General features: G+C 40.9%; 1 protein-coding gene across 5 annotated transcripts in view; it reads right to left on the bottom strand.

Annotated features, from left to right (window-relative positions):
- Positions 1–24,431, bottom strand: part of HECW2 (HECT, C2 and WW domain containing E3 ubiquitin protein ligase 2) — a 373,452-nt gene that overhangs the window by 103,787 nt on the left and 245,234 nt on the right. For all 5 annotated transcript variants that reach the window (XM_070581715.1, XM_070581716.1, XM_070581717.1 and 2 more), the window contains 7 exons: positions 23,726–23,801; positions 19,432–19,601; positions 16,943–17,085; positions 12,210–12,310; positions 10,198–11,547; positions 8,866–8,961; positions 329–479 (listed from right to left, as the gene is read on the bottom strand). In XM_070581715.1, coding sequence (XP_070437816.1) covers positions 329–479; positions 8,866–8,961; positions 10,198–11,547; positions 12,210–12,310; positions 16,943–17,085; positions 19,432–19,601; positions 23,726–23,801 — 2,087 coding nt within the window. The remainder of the gene's footprint in view (positions 1–328; positions 480–8,865; positions 8,962–10,197; positions 11,548–12,209; positions 12,311–16,942; positions 17,086–19,431; positions 19,602–23,725; positions 23,802–24,431) is intronic.

The raw sequence follows: 24,431 nt of genomic DNA on the forward strand, positions 1-24,431 counted from the left end.
GAAGATTCTAGATATCTATAAAAAGCTATTTGTCTTCAAATTATGAATGTACGTGCTGTTTTACTAAAAATCAATGCCTTGGGTTGACAGAAGGGGTCATCATTACTTATTTCCTCTCTTGTTTCCAATCAAGCTGTGTATGTGTATGGTTATTACTTTCTTAACCAAGAGAAGATCAATGAAGTCTACGAATCAAAAGAGGTAACAGCTACACCTTAATGACAAGACACCCAAAGACGAAAGAGACAACCGTGTTCTCTACTTTGCACCATGTAAAAATTAGCCCAACCGCAAAACAGAAGAGTCAGACCAAGGCGCGCGTGCTCACCGCCGGTTCAGCTGCTCCATCTGCTGTATGGAGTTCGAGCGCTGCAGCACCTGCGGGGCGGGAGGCGCTGTGGGCCGCTGCCACGTCGTGGTTCTGTTTACGTGGTCCACGTAGAAGATCCTGCCGTGGCTGTCAATGCGCGCCTCCCAGTCTAAACAGCAGCAACGCACCGAGAGGGGTTAGGAGGAGAAGCCAAAGGCATCAGCGTGGTTCATTAAGTGCAGCACGTGATTTCTCTCTCAGACACGCTATAATTTGGGGCTAATAACACTCCCCTCACTGCATAATCCCGCAGTTGCCCCCAGTCCACACCAGAATCTGTTGTGGCCGGTTAGTAAATATACTCTGTGTGTATAACACCAACCCCTTAAAGAATCTCTGAATGAAGAGACTCTTCCAGACCCACCCACAATGCTCATCCTTCACGTATGAGTGCCAGAATTTTAAAAATACAAGCAGTTGGTATCATAATACTTTAGATATTCACATCAAAATTGGTATTGATGTTTGTTTTCACCCAAAATGGATTTTTCTCTGTCTTTTCCAACTTAGATGAAAGACTCAGAGTTGGAAATTTCCACGTGCATATTTACATAAAATTTTAATAAATGTAGTCTTCAGAAGAAAATAATGCTAGCCTAGTGGTTAAACAGTATCATTATCTACAAACTTCCATTTGCAGTTTCCCAAAGATGAATACATTTTTAGAGCAAGGGTAATTACTTTCCTCCAATCTCAAATAAATACAATGTTTTAAAAGATTATTTGATTTTATGTTGAAGCAATCTCATTGCTGAAGTGTGTTAATCTTTGTAAACAAATATGTAAGTGCATGTTAAATAAAAACAGCAAGCAGACTGGTCTTCAGAGCCAGCCATCCCACCTCTGTGACTCTCTAAAAGGCCATTCCCCTATTAAAATATGAAGAGGTGTGCTGATCTTTGCAAAAGGCAAAAATTTTGAAACTGATGCAAGTTGGGAAGGGTAATTTATATAGGAACACGTGAAAACAGCAGAGATCTATGCTTTAACCAGGAAAGTTCCTTATACATTTCTATTTATCTGTAAATTAATTTTTGAAATTAGTAAGCACCTTTCTCCTGAGCAGCTAGATTATTTCAAAACTCTCCATGTGCTCACATAGCTCATAACAGACACCATGGTCTAATCCTGGAGGCGAGGAGGAAGGCAGGTTTGCTCCTGACCACCGGTGGCATTTGCTCTGGAGGTGAATGGAGCAAGGACAAGGATTCCAACAAAGTCCTTAGGGTTGGAAAGACCTGCCTGGAAGATCCCAGCCAGCTCCAGGCAATCACTGAAGGCTGCCTTCGTGGGGAGTGGAAAAGATTTTCTTGTTGTTGATCTCAGCACATGGTGATTTATGACAAATGGCAAGAGAAAGAAAAATTGGGCTGAGGAAGAGCACCACACAAACAGCAAATAACTCAATGTCTCATCCTCCAAGGTAAGCTAGACTCACAATGAACCAGCCTACCAAATCTGAATTCACAGCCACAGTCCCAGCAGTAGGACATTTCCAAAAGACCTCATGCTCAGCCTGCCATATGCTGACAAACAGGAAGTACATTAAGCATTTTCAGGAACTGTTTTCCAAAACCGTTTGATCTATTCCAGTGTGTTGCCTTGCTCCTTGAGTACTTTCCCATCTCGAAAACTTTGAGAGCCGATTATTCCCATCGCATTCCTTTCTCCTTAGAGCCAGAGTCATTCAAGCACATGTTATATGTCAAATCAAATGCATATAAAAACAAATGGCCATTCCTTCCCCCAAGAATGTTTACAGTAGCTTCCAATTTTAAAAAATGTAGAATAGGTCAATTAGGGATAAAAACAGAACAGAAACCAACTAAAGGAAGCAGAAAGAGAGACGCTGCCAAACTCCCAAGATAAGATTGTAAGTAAAATTTGGCTCTAAGTTTTCTGGCAGCCAAGGCAGAAAAGAAAACACATTGTTGCATACTTTCCACTTGCTGACAAAAGAAAGTCAAAAAATTATCTTCAAAGATGGAACTTTTTCCTTGAACAAACTGAATAAAAATTTACCTCATGGAATGTGGTCTGGACGAGGCCCATATGGGGGTGGGGGTGAATCTCCAAATGTGTTCACCACTGTGCCTTGCACACAGCATGTAATGAATGAACAAATAATTTAAACAACATAAAGCCATAAAGAAGAATGATTCTTGTATTCACTTTCTGCAAAGGTTATTAAGGTAATAACCTTAATTTGTATTTCCGTAAAGACATTTCTATGTGCAATAGGGAGAATAAGAAAATAAGTTCTGAAAATTTGCTTTCTAAGAACACAGGACATTGGATGCACATTAAGACCAGCCCTATCAAATATCGTATCTTTAAATCAAGGTTGTCACTTGGGTCTCCATAAAGAGAAATGCTATATTGCTGGTTTCAAGTGGACACTTGGCAGTGGATAGGGAAAGACGGTTATGCTGCTGACTTATTCATGAACTACATATGCACTCTTCTTCAAGTGGAAGTCCAGACAGACAGTGGAGGAGCCAGTAGGAAAGATAGCTCTCTAGTGTATCTATCAGAGTTACTTCGTGGGGTGGAAATGAGGGTACTGCTGCTTTAACATCTGATAAGTTTTTATATTGGCCACAGTTTGTTCTTGGTACAAGAAAGCATATGAGCACTCGTCCAAGTTTTCTCTCACAGACAATGCTAAAATCAGACAGGCAGGGTTAGAAGACTGGGATTGTAGCATTTACTCCCTTGTCTTGTCACACTATGAAGTGGGGTCTATGATCAGCGTGCAGCGAGCCTGAGAACAACATATCAGGGAATGCGTGTGTAGTGCACTAAACTGGGAAGTAGAAGGCCTGGTTTCTGGCCATGGCTTTGTCATGCCTTTGCTACATGACCTTCAACAAATTACTATAACTCTATGGACTACAGTTTCTTTACCTGAAAAATTAGAGGACAGAATTAAACATTTCTAAGGTCCCTTTCAGTTCTAAAATTATTATGAATCTGCAAAATGATTTTACTACATTAGGCTCAGGAAGAATCTAGCAATATCTTGTCTAGGCCACAATTTCCAAATTTAACTCTAATTAAATTTAAGCCTTATAGCGCCAGGGGCTTTGGGGTCCTGAGGGGTAGGGCTCTGGAACCACCTGCCAGTCCCATTTTAGCCACTGCAGCTCAGTATTATCTGTTGCACATATTGGTCTTCCACCTAAGATTTCATTTGCCTTAAGAGCCACAGCAGTGATAAAGTTTGAAAACTATTATTTAGAGAACTGTTTCTTAAGCTGTGAGACTCAGCCTGTGTCAGGATTACTCGAGGATCAATAAAAACACAGATGCCCAGGATACATCTCATGTCTTCAGAATCAGACTATGTGAAACTAGGACTCAGTTAGCTACATTTTTAACAACCTTTCCAGGTGATTCCTAGACACACTAACGTAACACTGACGTAAATTACTAAGAACTTAAAACAGCAGTTAATGTATTGGACAAACCATGGAGCTCATGATAGATTTCTCAGAGGTCTTCAAGGACAAGCTCACAAGAAACTAAACTTTAGCCTGAACACCCCAAACGGAAATCCAGGAGCAAGTAGATGTGGAGACAGCCTGAGACTCAAATATAATAGCACCTTGAAATAGCTGAACAATAAGGGGAAGTCCGAGAGTTAGAAAGCATGTAAAATTATGCAAGGCCTACTGTCACGGCATCAATCCCTAGACAGGACACCAGAGGCAGGAATATGTGAGGTTGTAGACATTTTCAACTTTGAGAACCAGCATGTTTGGGAAGGGGGCAGGAGTTGTCCCTATGATTCCTCTGTCGTCACTCTTCTTTCTGACTCCCTTCAAACCACTCCTTGGTCTCCACTGTACCATCCAGGTGATCAGATGAAGATATGAACACATCTCAGTGAATGCTGAGCCTGGGAAGAAAGTGTCTAGACAGAATGAATCACCTACCAGGGGAAACCAGCATCAGGCTGTCTACATGAATCAAAGACGTGAGAGGACTCTGAGTGGGGCTTGAACTGGTTCCAACTGGATTTAGACACACGAAGTACTTGAACATTGTAAAACAAATTTATAAACCCCGTATACAAAAGTTATAATAACCATGGTATCTTCACCAAAATGGCAAGATGATGAAGTTATAATGAACTAAAGGCACTTTAAGGAAAAAAATTAAGCTTTGTGATAAATGCTAGACAGCAGTGTTTAAAAGATTATTTTTTTCCTTATTTTAATAGTCAAGGAAGTATGATACCATTTGTGTAAAGTACAAAAGTGAAACTTATCTATGATTTTGGGAGGCAGGATAGTCACTCCTCTTCCCCTTCAGAAGCGGGGTTAGTGACTGGAAGAGGCACAAAGGGACCTGCAGGTGCCAGTGCTATGGTGCTGGTTGCAGAGGCGTGTTCATTTTGGGAGAATCTGCTTTATTCTGTATGTATATTATATTTGAATAAAAAGTTTAAAAAGAATCTCAAGTAGCTGCATATTTTGGACCTTAATATTCAACTTTTAAGAAAGTAGCTTTTTAGATTAAAAGTATCAATTATTTTCTCAAAACTACCTTTTAGGCTGTAGAGCATAAGAGCTCCTAGCCTTAAACATAGTAGAAACTCTAAGTGAGGATTAATTATACTTTTCAGATTCACTGTCTTGTTTTAAACTTTCATTTCAAAGGATGCTTTAATAATGAAAGTGCACAACCGCAAAAATGATAAACATTCCCTCGTGTTTTTCCAGACCTACCCATTTGAACCCACCACATAAGTAACACATTAGTCCTAACGCTATGGCAACAATCCTGGGATCCTATGAGCCCATTAATCCAGACTGTTCATCCTGAATCTGTTCCAATTCCTACCCTTTTGGGGGAAAAACACTTATTCAACAATTCCCTTTTGTCTCCAGTGCAGCAATGGGTTAAGTCACAATTACACTGGAGCCAAAAGAGAAAAATAAAATAATTTTTCAGAAGGGGCTGAGCTGGCCATTCTTTTTTCACTTATCTTAATGCTAAAAAGACCAAGATTTGTCATGCTGACGATGTTCTAGTGGACTTCAGCCCTGAGCGGCCTCCAGCCCAGCACCATCAATCATCTCAGAGCAAGACGCAGCACATTCTTAAGACCCTCAGCGCATATTCAAGTTCAAGCTGCTCCCTGGGAGGCTCTCAACAGTGCCTCGCTGCCCTCGAGATCTGGCACTTTCTTATTTTGTATGGATCATTAGGATATCTCTCAACCAGTGGTTGGAGTCACATAGCCCACAAGGTCACAGCACACGGTCCATAGCCTAAAGCAAAAAAAAAAAAACAAGATTTGGAGAACCAATTGGTGATCATCATCACAGCTGAGCAGTCTTTGTACTAAGTCTGAGGTCTGTTCCCAGATCCTGAGGCCAGAGGAAGAGGACTACAAGAACGAGCAAACAAACAAGGAAAATTGCTTTGCAACAAAAGAGATCAACTCAATGTTCAGAGACTAAGTTCTAACACTGACGAGAAGACCAGCACAGGGCCAGCTCTAAGAGTGAGGCAGCACAGCAAGGGCACCACGGACTCCCCCTAATTGAGTGGGGAAATCTTCAGAGAAAAGCATAAGTTTGCTGGATGCTTTCCTCACTATATGTTAGTACACAAGTATTTTTAAGGTGACAATGAGCTAAAATAACAACAATAATCATAAGGAAAAAGAAAAGCAAGAATCAAGAATGAGGGGCATCAGAGCTCCAGGCGCAATGTTTCAGACGCCTGTCCTGCAGGTCTGGGGATGTGACCTGCACACGCTCCAGAGAGGAAAAGGCAATTCTGAGTCTGATACAGACGCTTCACAGAGCAGACCTGTCTGGGGTCTGGGCCATGAGATAGTTGCTCATCCAGTGACTGTGACCACTTCTTTTATAATGAGGGCCCTCCGCTGGGAAGAAGGAGAAGAAAGCTGAGCACTTTTTGAGCTTTCCTAGGTCTGACCTCAAAACCTACAATACAATAAACTTTCAGTGAAACTCCCAAACCCTTTGCTTTGAAGTGTCGTGTGCACCTAATAGATAACATAACCAGGCTTCCAGAATTTACATTCCCCACCCACACAATAGTCCCGCCCCTTCTAATCTTAGACCAGAATACCTAACAGAAGAGAAGGAATGTCTGAGCCTCTGTCTCAACTCTCACTAGTATGCAATCTTAAGCAAGTTACTTAATTTATCCAGGCTTCAATTTCTCCATCTATAAAATTAAAGAATCAGATTAGCTGGTTTTCACCCATACATCTATGAATTACAGGCAAGACCTGCTTGACCTACCTCACAAAATTGTTACAAAGAATAAAAAACAGATAAAGCATGTAAAAGATCTTTGTAAACTGTAAGTAACTACACAAGTTTGAGCTATTAAAATTAATAGTGCTAAAAGTCTAAGTCTTGGCCTTAAAAGAATTCAGCCAGGTCATTTAAGAGACGGATCAGTCTGCACGCTCCAACCAGATGCCCCTTAGCTGAGCCTCCCGGGAGACGCAGTGTGAAGGCAGAAGGCAGAAGTAAAGGCGGAATGCAGAATGCCCAGCTCTAAGGCAGAGGCACTGCCAGAGAGAGCAGCAGAGTTGCCCGGTGAGGAAAGGAAGGCAGAGAACAGGCTGGGATGGAGACAGACAACAAGCAGGGGCAGCAAAGTGTTAATAGACCGTTGGAAGGAGGAAACAGACTGGTGATAGGAAGGGGCAAAGCAGTGTGGGGACAGCTTTGAACAGTTATCAGGTATGCTCAGACCATAATCTGTAACCCATCCCTGATAATACAAATCCCCAAATTTGCAAGTTGCATAAGAGGGAATATGTCTTAAGAATTTTCTTCCTGTTCATCAGTCACTCATTAAATTGGACATACTATTAAATTTTTTTTTTTTACTTTTGGATTTATCAACATATTAAAATGAACTGCCAATTGTTTATTTTTAAAAATTCTAAGATGTACTCTGTGTAACACAAATATCAGTGTTTAAACAAATGCATTGAACTATCACAAATAGTGGTCATAATTTCAGCAAGAAAGTGCCTGTCTTTATTGAATGCAATCTAGAGACCCATATTATGGTCCAACAAAATTCAGAGCTATTGGATGTAGCCGGGAGAAGGCCATTTATCCACACATAGTGCAATACTATGCCTCCTGTCCAGGCCCCTGAAACTCTAATTCCTTACTAGTAATCCACATACCCCTATAAATAAAGCTCTCCCAGAATTCTCTCCTCGTGTTCCTAATTCATTTTCCTCCAGTTATATCTAAATATCTCCCAGGGATATTTATCTTTTCTGCCTCTAATTTTTTTCCAAGGGTAAACAATAAAGAAGGGTTTTTCCCCCCATCTGCTTAAGATAACACAATGGTTAATTAATTTTAGTCTATTTTTTAAAACTGCTTAAAACATATGTTTCCTATGAGAAACCATCCTCAGTTACCTAAATACATGAACAAGAGAAGGATCTGCAGACAAGAGAATTTCCAAAGGCTCAAGCCAATATTTTGATGAATTGTACATAGTTACCATTCAGTTTTCTGTCAGCACTCACCAAAACTAACCACTTGGCATTTTAGCCCTTTAAATGCATAGTCCCTCCCTTTATGTCCCACCATTTTTAAAACCCTGAGGGCCAAAGGCCTCAGCCTCTTGTCACGGTCACACATAAGAGGGGTGAGTAGAGAGAGTGGATGAGAAGGAAAAGCAATAAGGCTGAAACATGTATTTCCAATGTTTCTTAAAAAGCAGTATTTACTGAGCTTTATTACTCTTCATCAAAATGCTTTGCTCTCACAGAGCAATATTGCTTTAAGGGATTGTAGAAACTTAAACAGAATTTAAATTATGTCAAGATTATGATTGGCGATGGGTAGCACTCTGACCTTTGAATTCAGGTTACACAACTATTTCCCAGCATCCCAGATCATCAACCATCTCTCCTTTAACTGCTATGTGTTTCTTGAAAGCGAGAGAAATAAATTATCTTTCAAATCCCCGGATAATTGTCATGATCCAGATAAATGGTAGACTAATTTCTGAAATTAATAACACTTCTCTGAATATCCCTAAGAAAAGAAATCAGGGGTCTGTATTTAATGATTTATAATGTTGTAAGTGAATAAAAAGCAGTATATTACACAGAAGGAGGCTTTTCTAAGATGATACCAACTTGTCTACTAACCGAAAATTCATGCCACCGGTTGGGCACAGTTTTGAAAAATTCTATTATATACCCAACTATCCAAAATATCTGGATCTAATTTCCTGATTACAATATTTACTCCATGACATTATAGTGTTTACTCTTCCCCCAGCTGCCCTTTCATTCGGAGGAACAGTGCGAGACAGCAGTCATCAGCCTAGCACTTTCCAGACTACATCTAATATCTCCAGATCCCTTCACCTCAGGGACTGGGCAGCCATCTTTTAGGTCCTGTGGGTCCTGCCACCCTTGCCCCCTTTGATCAAGGTGAGCCCTTTAGTTAACAGGTCCTCACTTGGTGGGAGAGCCTCGTCCACCCTCTGGTACCGGCTAACATCCTGGCGCACTGAAGGCAGTGATCGCAATGGCTGGTGGCCGTTGGCTTGAGAACCTAGGATTAAAGGTAAAAAGTTACCCAGGTATTGTTTTCCCCATCAATGTCAAAACAGCCTTTGCAAAAAAACATCTAACATCTAATTTCTGGGGCTAATCTTTTATCTCTCTTTCGTCTTATTTCCCATATGAGGAACCAGAAACTAAAGAGGACAACAGCAGGTGAATGCTCAGTCAGAAGCGGGTCCTCTAGGCAGACGTCTGTCCCTCCCTACCTTTTCCCATGGGGGCCTCTGTCCTGCTCACGCACTAACGCTTCAGGCTCACATAATGGACGCAAGATAATGAAGGAAACAAGAACAAAGCAAAAAAAGGAGGAGGAAGAAAAGAAGGGGATACTTTAGGTAGAAAAATAAATTGCAGAACAAGAAAATCCTTCCTATTTCTGAGTCTACGCTATTTAGGCGTATGAAATTATCCTTAGACTTTCTGATGCATCTATAATAGAACATTTTAAAAGAGCCATTCTACCGAGCCACATTCATTAAGACATAATACAAATTTCAGGTGTAAATTCGCCTCCTCAGACACTCAAACAGCTCTCCTTCAAGTCTCAGAATGCATCACCTATCTTAGTTGGCATTTCTTTTTTTTGAGGTGACATTTCTCATACTGCAGAAGGCAAAAATATCACATTTGATGCAAAGCACACATAACCTTCTGTTTTGAAGGTTTTATATAAGAAGGAGTGACTTCAGGAGTTCCCGGAAATCTCTGTGTATTACACTAGTGTAGAAGCCGCTGACCTGTTTGGTTTTGTATCTACAAACCCAGGTCTCACCAGAGATTCATTATTTGTTTTTTTAGCACTGCCCAGACAAGGGGACCCGGTTCTGGGCACCCAGGATGCCTTGTCCCACAGCACACACATGCACATGCGCAGTTTGCTCCTATGCACCAGCCCTCAGGCATCCAGGCCCTAGGACCTGTGTGGACAGGGGCCGCCCCGCCCACCAGGCCATCTTCCTGGGGAGGGCAAGTTCCCACACTGCACTCCTGATGCACAGCCTCCAAATTCATTATTTAAGTTGGAAGAGTATTATTTTACAGCCCTCTTATTTCAGCAATAGAAGATCCACTTATTTTTTTAAAAAAAGCTAATTGTTGAACCCCAAGGTGAAGAATTCAGAAAATCTTTGACGGGAGTGTAATTCACATTGAGGGACAAAACCACAAGACTTCTCTTTGAGCAGACGTGCTTGAGCCAAGAGCCATGCTGTCTTCTACATCCTACCTCCAGTGGCGCCCTCTTCTTGGCCAGTGGCCCCTTCGCAAGCCCCTTGGGCCTCACCAGCATCAGCCTCTTCTTGGGGCTGGCTCTCAGCAGCAGCAGCAGCTCCCTCCAGGCTCCCCCTCCGCTGCCAGACCTCCCCCACCTCCTCCTGGTCAGGTAAATTGGCTGATTCTGCCCCTGGCCCTTCCTCCTCTCCACTGGGCACCTGCAGCACAGGTAAAGAACCGGGAGTACATATGGAATCCTGGGGCCCGTCAGCAGGGCCGCTGCTGGTGGGCTCTGCTGCACAGGCTCCATCTTCCTCCTCCTGAGAAGAAAAGGCTGGGGTTTCGGGAAACCGCGCACTCTCCAGAGACGAGCACCGAGTCTCCACCGAGGACAGCTGTGTGGTAACGCTCTCATTGCAGGAGCTGTCCGCGCCTTCCAGGTCACTCTCTCCCTCAGGCCTGGTGCTGGCCTCGCTCACACTCTCTGTCCTGGCAGGGTCACTGGGTTCTGTTTCAGAGGACACCTGGGAAGGCTCAGACCCCTGATCCAGGGACTCAGTCTCACTGATGGCTCTTCGGCTTCCTCCAGATGTGTCGGAAGTGCCCGTGTCTGCTCCACTTGTGGGCTGATCTACTTCCTGAGAGCCACACAATTCGGTGCTGCCCTGGTCAGCACTTGGTTGAGACTCTGGGCCATTTTCAGTTTCCTCTGGGACAGGGCCTGAGGGTAATGAGCTCTCTGCAAGCTCTGGAAGATTTTCTGGCTTATCTTCGAAGGAAGCGGCTTCATGTATGGAGGCTTCCTCCATCTCCAGTGGGTTGTCTTCTGGCTTTGTCTGAGATGTCAGACTCCCATCATCAGTTCTTGAAGCCCTGCTAAACATTATCAACCCTCCTTCCTCCTCCAAGGAAGATGGATAACCTAGGTCTTGCTGGAACTCGTGGTCTTCTTCATCGGAGTCGATATGAAGCATTGCATTGAGCCTCGTGTCGGTGGGAAAACTACTCCTCAGTTTCGGAGAGGCTCCCACGGACCTCTCTGAGCAGGTAGCTGCGCCCGGCCTGGAATGGCCATTTTGTTCAATAGCATCTAAGTAATCGTTGAGTGAATCCTGACGTCCTCTGGGAGGTGAGGCCCTGGAAGAAGTAGACGTTAACTCCTCTGTGTCTATTTCCAGAGTAGCGCTAGTCCTGAAAGAATGCTTGGGCGTCCCATCGGCACTCTCCTCAGAAACTGGGCCATTAGAACAAACCGTGCTGTCCTGATGGCCCCCTGGCAGGTCCTCCTCATCAGAAGGGCTTCCCAGGTCTCCATTCACAGTACCGACTCCAAGTATGGTGCCAACAGCTTCTGGAGAAGCATCTGAAGGAGAAAGCAGCATTTATGAAAATGAAGCAGCAATAAGGAAAGAACTTTTAATGTCCTATTCCTTTACCACCAATCAGTTCAAAGAATTTGGCCATCTAGGGGCTGGCCCCGTGGCCGAGTGGTTAAGTTCGCGCGCTCCGCTGCAGGCGGCCCAGTGTTTCGTTGGTTCGAATCCTGGGCGCGGACATGGCACTGCTCATCAGACCACGCTGAGGCAGCGTCCCACATGCCACAACTAGAAGGACCCACAACGAAGAATATACAACTATGTACTGGGGGGCTTTGGGGAGAAAAAGGAAAAAATAAAATCTTTAAGAAAAAAAAAAAAAAAAAGAATTTGGCCATCCCACTGAGGCCCTTTTACAGGACCACTGACTTGCTAAGATTCACTGTTCCTTACTAAATTAATACATTGCCGGTAAGTTTGACTGGGCTGGAATTTCTACAGCTCAGTTTCTGAACGCAGGCATAAACCTAAGAGATATTTTTTGATAAATAGGCTTTTATATCTGCTTGGAAAACTCCAGCAGGTAATCCTTTGGTAGCTATTTTATTTTTGGAACAGGACACAAATCAATTCCATTCAAATGCAAACTGCAATTGAGTAAGATTTAACAGGTTCTTCCAACAGCGACATACTTATACAGATATCTCACCTTCATGCACAGAAGATGTAACCTCCACCTTAAACTGGAGGTACCCACTCACATGGTCAGCCGGGAGCCTTCTGCCAAGGTTGTAGCTCAACATCTGATCACTGTAAGAGGAGAAATGGTCCTTTCATCCTATGACACCAGGGCCAGCCTTCATCTCCTTCCCGTTGGCCACCCCCCAAATCCCACATATTGCTCTTAAAACTTTCAGACTTACAAGAAAATAAAAGGCTCAAAGGCATGTTACAGTCCAATGCAATATTATTCATTCACATAAACAAGTACTTATAAACCCAGGGATAAAAGGAGATCTTGTCATAAGGACAATTATTAGTAGATGCAGACAATCCAAAACAGTATTATTATATGATTTTTTTAAAGGGCACTGATTTGCTGTGTCACTGCCAAGGGTGACCATGGAAAGGGCATTTGAAAGTCATTAAGGAGCTGTGAAAAGCCTAAAATTTTAGGTGTTTTTTGACTCAGGTGTTAAAGTATAGAGGGCCTGGCTCCTTAGCACTTAGCACGATTGGAAGCTAGTTCTAAAAGGACACGCACAGGTAAGGATTGCCACTCGATGGCATGGAGGGCACCTGCTGCTGTCTTCTGCAACACAGGAGCTGGGAGTCAAGGGAGAGCAGTGTGAGAACAGGCCGCACCCTGACAGCTGTTCCAGCTGTGTGAGGGGCAGCAGGTGCTGAGCCTCCCCCTCCTCACGTGCAAAGGAAGGCGCTGGAGCTGCTGGCCCTCATTGGGGGGAGCCTGGTTCTCACTGATGCTCAGGGTGGCTTGTGAGCGGTCCTGACGGGACGGCTGGACAAGTTAGATATGCCACTGGGGCGGGGTCTTGTCGCCACACCTGGTGGCATCCTGGAGGGGACCAGAACTGGGCTTGCCCAGTTTCTGCACCACCTTAGGCCCAGGCCCAGGCTACCAGCCTCCTCAAGGATTGAGTTGTCCATCATTTTCAATTCCCTGTTTATTTATCAAAGTCAAATGCAATTACATCATTTCCTTGTATGCAAGCAACTTTCATTCTGAATCTGATTTATTCTTAATTAAGGAAAATAATCAAAGGGACAGTACCAAATCTCACCATTTCTGCTCTCACACTGCCCTCTAATGGCAACTTCAGAAGGAAAGCAATGCGTCTACCTCATATTTGCACCGGTACACAGTTTAGAGCCTCTAGTCTGCTATTTATCATTAATCTGCGTAACTATTCTGTTTGCTCTTCTCTGCCCCCTCAGCACAAGTCTACATAGATGTTATCCATGGAAAAGAACATACGCTAATGTGAAATCCTAGTTCAAGAATTTCTTAAAACAATAAGATTATTTCCTTTACCTTTTTCTTTGTCTTCCCTAGAAACATGGTAATAATTTTTTTACTTGATTGATGCTTTTAAAATGCTTTGTTTCCCCACACTGAGTGTTTACTGTGTGCCACGCACACTCTGCTAAGGGCTCTGCCTCCCCGTGAGGGAGGTGGTGGCCCTGTTTTCTGGAGGAGGAAACTAAGGCACAGGGAGGGTAGGGACCTCGCCCAAGGCCAGACACCTGTTTAGTGACACAACCGGGATTAGAACACAGATTCATCTGACACAGAGCCCCTACTCTGCAGTCACCATATCATGATCTCATTTTAGGTATATTCTCAGCGATTCTAGGCTGCTTTTGGTAGCATGCATTTTAATGACATTTACTCGTGGCTCACCTCAATGCAACTGCTATCACAATGTTTTTTCTACTTAAACTGGAATTAAAACAAAATTTCTGTAAAGGGATATATAGGCGTTTGTAACTATTAGACATTACAGGTATGTTAAATGCTTTTACATTAGAGTGCTCAAATAACATTATAGAATGGCTCTATCTGCATAATACTCGCTTAGCACTGTCTTCCCAGCATTCAAACAGTGCCTGACACACACAGGTGCTCCACCTTTGCCCACTAATGCATGAACCCAGCAGCAAACTGCATGGCCCTGCTCTCAACATCGTGCTTCCTCACTCATCTCTTTGGACATTCAGTCCTGGAATAATAAAATCGTCACTTCTTTGTAAAAAATAAACTGACTCTCCTTTCTTCCTCCTTGGCCAATAAAAGTAAAGTGTTGCTGTTGATGATAAAGATTTATAAAAGTGATGGATTTTAACTAGGAAATAAACGTTTAGGAGGAACCGTAAGGAGAGAACGGCATCCATCGGTTCTGCTCGCGATCACATTCCCCAACACAACACAGTGTTTAACATCTAGTCGACATTATATACATCTGCGTGTGCACAGACACACATATTTGTTGAACAAATGAGACTCTTTACTGGGAGAAAAGAATGTTAGCAGGTGTTAGTGCTGTTTATTAGCCAAACTGATAAGATACTCAGTTCAACTACTCAACCTATAAATACAGGAAATCCTCCCTATTCAGAGATTCTGAGTCAAGGGCTCCGTCTTTGCTGTGTGCCTGTCAGGGATTCACCTGCTTTCTTGTTCTCAACCAGTCGCATCTGAGTCATCCTGCCTGTTGCTGTGATATATTATTGTGAACAATATATTATATATGATTATGATATGTAATTATAAAGAATAAGTGCCAAGAACTCGCACTACCTGGCTGAGACAGTCTCTCACTGATGTGATCAGAGCAGTTCACAAAGCATGGGAAAGTGATGTGATTCTTGGACAGAATGCAGGCCACTCTATGAAAAATGTCACATTCAAACAAATGCTCTCAAAATAGTAATTAGCAAGGAGGTCTAGCCCATCCTCTAAAACCGAACCCTGTAAAACCTCAACCACTTCAGAGAGTTGCAATCTACCAAACATGTAAGTAATGAAAATCCAAACTTCTTCAAGATGTATCAATTACTTGATGAAAAGCAATAATTAGATCAGAAATATATATTTAGATGTTAATAGCTGATATACTAATGTGCACTGTCATTCTTACTTAATAAAGCAAATCCCTAAGTATCAGTAACAGAGAATGCTTTTAACGTACTTATATAGAAACATATCATAATTCCGAATTTTATGAGCTCATGCTGGACTTTTCTTCCAGTATACATGGAATCCATGACCGGCATTTCTCTGGTGTCCAGTTCTTTAAAAGACTAAGTGAAAAGTCAACAAGAGTTTCAAGCACTGACAAGATTTTATTTTCCCTTGATCATTCTTACTGGCATAGAGAAATCAACACTTCTACCAAGTGTCACAGGAATTTCCTAAATTACATGATTATAATTATATAAATTAAATGATAGATGTATTTCCCACGGTTAATTCTCACTCTTTATAATCTTTCACTTTCTATAAATCCTAAAAATAATTTTTAAAAATTTCCCAAAGTATATTACCTCTACAAGAAGCAATAATTATCCTTAAAAATGTGATTTCCCAGCTTTTATCAGATAAACCAGGACGCTAGAATGCAGTATAATATTTCTACTTCACATGGGCTGGCTCAACCACAATTCCATTGCCTATGATGACCAGAGAATTACAACTCACTGGTTTCAGATTTTGAAGGGGCCTTAGAGATCATCTGGTCTAAATGCTTTATTTTTCGGATAAGGAAACTAACGCCCAGGGAAACTGTGACTTCTGAAATAGGACAGTTAATTAGCAGCAGAATGAATATGAACCATCAAGCTCCCTCAGTTAGCTAGAGAAATGTAGCAACACCGCCAGTCCTTATAGGGTTCTAGAGCAAACTGATCTGAGCTCAAATCTCCGCTCCACCACTTGCTCGCTAGCCTCAGATTCCTCATCTCTGAAATGGGGATAATCCCATTATTTAACTAGCAGAGTTGTTGAGAAGATTACAGGAGCTAATGGGCGTGATGTTCTTAACTCCTGACATAGAGGAAGCTCTCAGCATCTTTCGTTTACTTTTGTTTTATACTCCTACTGCTACTGCTGTTACTACTTCTGCTGCTACTACTACTGTTACTGCTGCTGCTGCGACTACTACTGCTACCAATACCCTTACTACCACTACTGCTATTGCCACCTGTTCTTAATGTTCTCCTACAATGAAAAAGAGACAAGAAAGCTGCTCCCAGTGCTACCTCGGAGTACCAGTGTAACTGGCTTTGCTGGTATTTACTGTGTAAAAATATAGACACCATTTCTAATGAGGGATGGAGGCATGTGATGACTTCTTCACCACCTTATTGACAACTTGCAAAAGCCTCACAGAAAGAGAACAGACATTGAATCACATTTTAAAATTCTCTCAATGAGTACATTTTAGTTACCCGGATGAATGCATATGTCTAGGAGCTCCACTGTAACACCCCCTCAGGGTCTAGGTCATGTTTTAAACAGATCCAAAACAAGGTGGCTTTGTTTTTCAGGAATCACAAGTTCTCCGGGTGGGAATAATCAGGATGAGGGAGACGTCAGCCTGACACTAGGCTCTCGCTCTAGGGAGAGGCATTCACGGCAGATTTCAACACACTCAAAAATAATCGTGCACTCTGACAGGACACTGAAGTGCTAACAGTAGGTACGTGATGGGAAAGACAGAGACCAAGGGAAAACAAGGTACATACTTAAAACAGTGGACTTTTGGTCCTGCACATTTTAATGAATATCCGGTACTTTTATTTCTAAAAGAATTATGTTACCACTTCTTATCAGTAAGAAAAGTCCTAGGACTACAAAGTATCATTTCAGTTGCTTCTGTACAAACAAATCTCAACAAGATGCCCACAGTGAGGGCTGATTACCCGATGGCCTGCCGCTCCAGCAGCCTCTGCACCGGAATGGTGAGTTTCCCCAGAAAACGCTTGATGATAGGACGGCTCTTGGCAAATTTGTCTTTAATTTCAATTTCTAAGACATCGGTAAGAAGTGCAAAAAAGGAATATTTCTGGAAACAAAACCAGATAACATTTTGATTCAAAAGAAAGACAAGTATGAAATTATATCATTTTATTACTATAGAAAATGGTATCTCTTAAATCCTAACGACATATAGACTCTCCACTGCTAGAATTATCCGCAGCTATTGTCAATCTTTTATTCACTCAGAATCATTAACATTCACAATGATTAAAAAGCAACAGTGAAGGATCCGCATGACAAAGGAGTCCCTTCAATCATCCAGCCCTTCCTGGTTCAACGGTTTCAGATGTTATCAAATATTAAATTATGCACAATACAATTTTTGTACTCACTACATTATTGTATCTTAATGCTTTGAAATTTAATATCCTGCTATAGGAAGGTTTAGAATGAACCAACGTATTTGATTAACGGCAATTTGAATTCCTGATACCATGTCATCATGAAGTTAGTTGCACAGCACAGGTTAAAATACTCCTTCACTTAGTGGTTAAAGTCGGAACATCTGCAGAATACTGTGGTTTCCCTGACCAATATTAAAATAAAACAATGTTTAAATGGAGATTACTTAATTTAAAAGGCACACAGGGTCATTTCTTCTGGGAGAGAAAAATAAAAGTATGAGGTTAAGACAAGCTTTCTTGTTTTGTTCAAGGACGCCACTGGAGAAAATGGGATTGGACATTAATAAGGATACAAAATTCACAGAAAGAGCTTTCCTCATTTACAGCGACTTTCACATATATTGTCTTCATTTTATCTTTACAAAGATAAAATTTTCTTTTTGATGATGAGGATCTCAGGAAAAGTAAGTGATGGAGCCAAGAATCTAACCCGAATCATTTCACTCCTTCCCTGACAGCATCCATGCAACCACAGTGATGTGAATGGTGCTAGCCAGCTTGACACTTAGGCGCCACTAAGTTTATTTAGTCATAACAATTAAAGTTCTCCAAAGGGCCATGCAGTTTAGTAATCTGCTTAATGGAAAAAGCACTTGCTTAGAATAAGAGAGCTGAGTTTAAGCATTATTTCTGCCTCTGAGTAGCTAGTTACATAAACACTTTAAGTTTCTGCTTCTTCATCACCAAACTGGAGAGCTGAACATCTCATCCCCTTGCCCCCTTATCAGGTTTGCACTGGGAACATGGTGAAGAACTTTGTAAATATAAAATGTTGGGAAATAAAGTTATTGCTAGTGTCATTAGTATATCCACTATGTGCCTTCCAGAGCTCATACTGAGATAAGTTTTATCTCTTCTAGGCTTCTAATGTGTTAACTTAAGTGGCATTCCTTTAAGAGTTATTTACTATTTGGAGACCATAAATAGTTTTTTAAATCAGGTATAAGAATATATGCAATATTTATCCATTTAAATAACCATAAGAACTGCCCCGGAGGAACATCCTTCTGTGCTGGCCAGTCTCAAATAGCCACATCTTCTCTCCAATTGGTTTTAGAGCCCCTGAATTATCTCCCTCTCCCGTGAAATATTTCTACAACCTTGTTGCAACATATTGCCATTAAACATTTAGGGAATGACCGAATTAACTGTGTAACTCCTGTGCCAATAAAGGTTTATCCAAGGACACTCTAACACTAGTGCCTCGCATCCGCGAGAAATGGTGGGAGACTCATGCTTTGCTCACTCCATGGGAAGCGATGTCTCTGTTCATTCTTTGACTTTCAGCAGTTCTAATGAGAAAACCCTTCATTTGCTTTCACCGACAGGTGCACTAAGATGACTGGAAGCAGGACGTAGCTGTGAGGAAGTCTAAGTACCGTCAACACAACCCGGCTTCGCTCAGGATGACAATTCTCTGCATGGCTCACTTAATTAACCGAAATCTAGAAATCCAAAAAACATTTGCCAAAGCCCATAGGGAGAGAAATTCCTTTAATTTGTACTGTTATAGGCTACAAGAAAATATAAAAATTTTTAATAAAAACAAAATCAGTATTACTGATTTTCCTCCTGCCTCGGGCTCCAATATGGCTCTGCAAGGCGCTGTTACTGATCCTGCCCTGACTTAAAATTTTGATATTTTGTTCATCAGGAACTTTTTGCATTGATTTTGATGTTTTAAAAAAATGTTAGATGGAAATATTTATTTGGATTATTGGGTTTTTTGGCATCCTTTAAATCGTGCATCTGAGGTGAGTGCCTCACATGCCTTATCCCAGACCTGGCCCTGGCTAGAAAGGACCATCTCAATCTCATCGTACCCTCTTTCTGACAGATGCTCTAGACACCTCAACCATCCCGCCCATGCCCATAAAGAGCTCAATGATGCACAGAGTCCAGAGGAAAGAGATGGAGTTGGCCGACATCCTAACCGTCAAGTAGAAGACCTTGGAGGATCATCTTACCTCTCGGTGCCAAATTGGATTAGTGGTGTTACTGATGATGGTGGACCTTCTCTCCTGCCCATGGTGGGCGCAGGTGGGGAAACTGCTCTTCTTCCCTGGCTGAATGGACATCTTAAGGTAAGGGTCAGGATTGAAGAACATCCCTTTCTTTAGTCCGACTGCTCTAAGATCTTTAAAGACAAAGAAAGGGAGGAGGAGAGGGTAGGGGAAGAGAGAGGGAGAGGAAGGATTCACATATCCTGATTAGAACAAGCAACTCAATGACAATTTGTTGTTAAATAATCACACAGGACACTCTACACAGAATCTATTTGGCAAAACAATAACCAAGTTATTCAGATTATGATTGCTTAGATAAGTGAGGACAAGTGGGTTATGACTAATTCTAGCAGGGTGTTTCCTAACAGGCTGCAAAAATGAAGCCAAACTTTTACCACCACCTTACATACCTAAACTGACTTTTCCTGGGAACCATCTTCATTCTAACATGTGCATCTTCACCACCTTTTTCAACGTGGTTTGGCAACCAGCATTTCAAACAATGTCTTGAGAGAAATCCTTAGTAAACAGTTTATTAAAAAGGAACACCAATATGTTCCTTCATGAGAGAAAAATGAATCTTCTACATACATGTGTGGAATGCACTGACTAAGTTTAATTGGGGGTGAAACTTTGGAGCACACATCCAGTTGTATCACATTTAGAATGTCACATATATTCCACAAATGTAATGAATGTTAGGGGAACAGAGGAGATTTATATATCTATTTATATTTCTAAAATTTGAATGCTACCTGCTATTTTAAATAACTGCAAGGTTACTTGTTCAATAACTTTTAGCTAACAAGTATTTGATGAATATCCCACAACTCATCTTAGATTTACCAGTTGTTATTTCCTAATATGGGAGCTGCTAAAAGTTCTGGCCAAACTCTGGCTAGTGAAGAGACCGACATTTTAAAAATGGTCAGGCTACGAGATACAAAATGTCAGGACACAAAGCTGGCTTTGCTTAGTCCCCCAACGCCTTTCTGAGAATATCAGTTTGAATAAGGCTGGCCTGACAGCCAAGTGAACCTGAAAGCTTTTGGAAGAATAGACTGTTTCTGGGTAACGTCATGTCATTATGATCAGTCTAGGGAGGTCCTGACCATTGGTTCAGATAGAAATTCTGCAGATGGCCTTGAAACCTTCAAAGACCTTTGGATTACCCAGATCGGCCAGGGAACAGACTTTGTATAGTGACCCTAAATTTACAGGAGGTCACCAGGGTCATCCTACACAAGGCCCTTCCTGAGACACAAAGTCTTTCTCACAAGGACAGAATTGGCTTAGGGTTGCCCACAGAGCCATATCTCTAGGGAGCACTCCCTGGAGGAGTACACCAATGGCCAACAAGAACTAGTGGCCTAGATGCGTGTGATGAAAACAGACCGGGACTGTCTAATGACACATAACCGGCAGTAGAGGGAGGCAGTCTAATATGTTGGCAAAGATTGAAAAATTCAATCAAGAGGACCTTATGTTAAAAACACTGCATGAAACACAGTAAGATCTTTGATCTGAAAAGGAGTGGGAGGCGGGAAAGATGAGTAAAGAACTAGATAGGCACTTCTGAGAAGCTGCCGAATCCCATTAGCCTTATAGATTCCATTCCTAGTACTTCATAAACTATGAAGTCACTATTAATACACCATTTGCATTTTACTATCAATTTAATAATGCTACACGTTTTCACTTGGCTTTATTTAGCATAAAATAGCTTTGAGAGAAAAACGCAATTTACATATTTATTTTCTTGCCTTTCTTGATTATGCTCGCCTTGGACTCAAAGACAGAAGTATGATATTCTTTAGATATTAAATTTACTTCTAAACAAGGTATTTCTTTGCAGTAAATGAGAAGTAACATGTACAGAAATGGCTGCTGTGACATCTGACAAAGCTAAATTATTCATGCAAACATTCCTTTGAACAAAAAGCATGCCACCAGAAGATTAAGTCTCTGTGATGAAAGATGTCACTGTTAGATAATCTTTATACTAAACTTGCCCACAAGGGACACTGTACAAATAAATCTTCATTATTAAATACAATATACTACCAATTATTTATAGTCTGGTTATTCAGTTCTCTTTATCTATCTCATTTCTGCTCTTGCTTGTCTCTTTTTTCTTCAATATATTTTATTGCTCATAAATATCCACACCACCTAATAAGGACTCAAAGTCACAAAGGTAGGACATTTTAAACATCTTAGTTTAAAGGTTTATTTGGAGAAGAGGTTTAAGATATCAATCAGAACACAGTTTTTGTCCTAGAGTTCAATTATTTGTGTCCCTACTTATCCAAAATAATCGAGAGTAGAACATTTGCAGGCAGCCATTCTACAGTGCTTCCATGCTCTTGGATAAATAATATCATCCACTGTCAATATACTACAATCAGGTTCATTTTTTGGAGTTGCCATTATAGAATTGCTTTCATTTTCTATAATTTTTAGCAATTTCTGTACACCATCTGCAAATATCTGACTCTGTGGTAGGAAATAAAACAGATTTTAGGTAGCTAGCTGCCATGTGTATAGAGGTGAAATGTTGGAAGTTGTATTTAAAGAAGAAGCATTTGGCTTTGCTCCAAAGCTTAGCTCCCACTTTTTAAGGAAGATGTCTTGGGATTTTCGACTTTCACATGGTCATTCTCCCATGGTGAGTTAATTAACATACCCTCTGGAGTCAAAATCAATATGTGTGTGTTATGTTTAGAATGACATTGATCACTTGAAAGCATAGGGCAATGATTCAAAACTTAGAAAACTCTTGGTATGGTCTCACTCTTTTCTGAGCTCTGGAAGTTGGCTAATTGCTCCCTACCTACAAATGAAGGATTTCTGTACCTGCCGCCCCTCAGGACTGTGAGTGTCTAGAGCGCAGGCAGCCAATGGAAATGTTTCCAGGAGACAGACAGATAAGGGGATGGGGGAGCAGTACCACAGCAAGGGTACTTCTAGGTGCCCTCCTAAAAACCTAAATATTTTTTAAACCCTGAGGGTTCCAAACAAAACATATTTATTGGTCAAATTTGAACCATAAGCCACCAGTATACAACCTCTGAGACTCACCATATAACCAAAATAAAAAAGGCTTTCATAGTAAATAATCTCAAGTGGGAAGAAGGAAATGCTAGAAGAGACACAGATCCTCAGAAGGCCAGGCACCAGCAGTGAACTAGGGTGCACAATTAAGCACATGTGGTAATTGTGCATCATGGGCATTCTGCTCTCAATCAGCCGTCTAACTCTCATTCTTGAAAATGTCTATTTTCATTCACAACATTTTTGTGCTGCCAAGAAGAAATGAATCTAATTTAAATTTCAGAAGCACTACACCTATAGAAAAATAAAAACAAAACGTCTTACAGTGGCAGATGTCTGTTAGACTTTATTTTGTATGCATTGCATCACAGTTGTCTGTTTCAAGAGCTCATTCCAAATATCCTTGACTTTATGGCTGCCAACTAATTTTTTTAAATCAGTGGCTTTCAAACTTTTTTGACATGTGTGTGTGAAATACATTTTAAACTGAAACCTAGTAAACACATAAATAGGTGTGTATATTTTTGTGTGTGAAAATTTTCAGTTTGTATAAACTGATGTTCTATGAAAAAATATTTCCCTTTGGTGGTAAACTCTGATTTTTGTCTATTTTTTTTTAAATTGGTTTCAAAAATTGTTGATTTCAACTAAATAAATCTTACAAACCACAAAAGAGTTCCAACTCACAACTTGAAAAACAGTGCTTTAGTAGTATGATAAACACACAAGCAATTAGAATATTCTACTAACCAGAAAACAAATGAAAAAAATTGTCCTATCCACTTTTCAATTTTTATGTGCATTCCTCCACAGAAAGAGAAGTGTCCCTTGGCTTTTTTCTCCTAGTCTCCAAATTTTTCCTTTCTTTAGACAAGGTAAGCACAAATTGCTTTCAATAATCAAAGCTCTCCTGTGGGATTAGCACATGTTACATTGCAGTTTTTTTTTTTTTTAAAAAGTAACTATACATAGTTATGGTCTTTTTATCACCAGAAAACTTGGTAGAATAAATAAGTTGTAAGTTTATATCAATAATCTAATTTTATCATTGTAAGAGTTATACTTGAATTTCTAGAAGTATTACCAAAAAAATAAACAACTAGTTCACATATCACATATGAGTGTGTAGAAAAGAATGACTATTCATGCCTCTGAAATTGCACACTTGCAAACTGGACACCACGCTTACGGACAGCCTTACCTGACAATGTAAAGCTAACAAGTTTCCGTGAATGCTGATTTCCTGAAGCACCTCCTTCCATGCCTTCTGCCCCCATCTACAGAGAAAAAGCACGTATCTGAAGTTTCACAGAAGTATGATGCTTCTCAACCTCCCCAGGGAACCACAACGTTTGCAAATATGGTGATTTTTGTATCAAACCTGTATTGTAGTATATATCTTTTCATGTGCTACAAATCTTGGAATTGAGACGGAGGCAGATTCTCTGAGACAAGAGAAACAGTCATACTTAAATTTAATCTTAACTCCAAATCAGATGGACATGAACCTCTAAATTCCCTAAGATAGGAATCAACCTACTTTACATCCTTTTACTCCCTTGTTAAGAATATAGTTGAAATGTAGTAAATGTACTTATATTACTATATTGAAATAATTCCCTAAATTAAAAACCAAACATCAAATTCCTTCAGATTTATTAGGAAAACCTAGAATAAACTATGCAGTTGATTTATATCAGATTCATCCATATATATGTATAACTATCTTCTCTTGCCAAATATTTCTGAGTGACACGTGGGTGTCCCCTCACCCTTGTAGCTTCTGTTTTATTGTGCTGCAGGTACATGGCACAGGCAATTATAATTAGCAATAATAAGAATTTGCAATGCTATTGTATTGTAAAGCTCTTCCTACAAGCTTTCAAGTAAATTATATCTCACTTAAA

The sequence above is a fragment of the Equus przewalskii genome, chromosome 17, assembly GCF_037783145.1.
Source record: "Equus przewalskii isolate Varuska chromosome 17, EquPr2, whole genome shotgun sequence".
Lineage (NCBI taxonomy): Eukaryota > Metazoa > Chordata > Mammalia > Perissodactyla > Equidae > Equus > Equus przewalskii.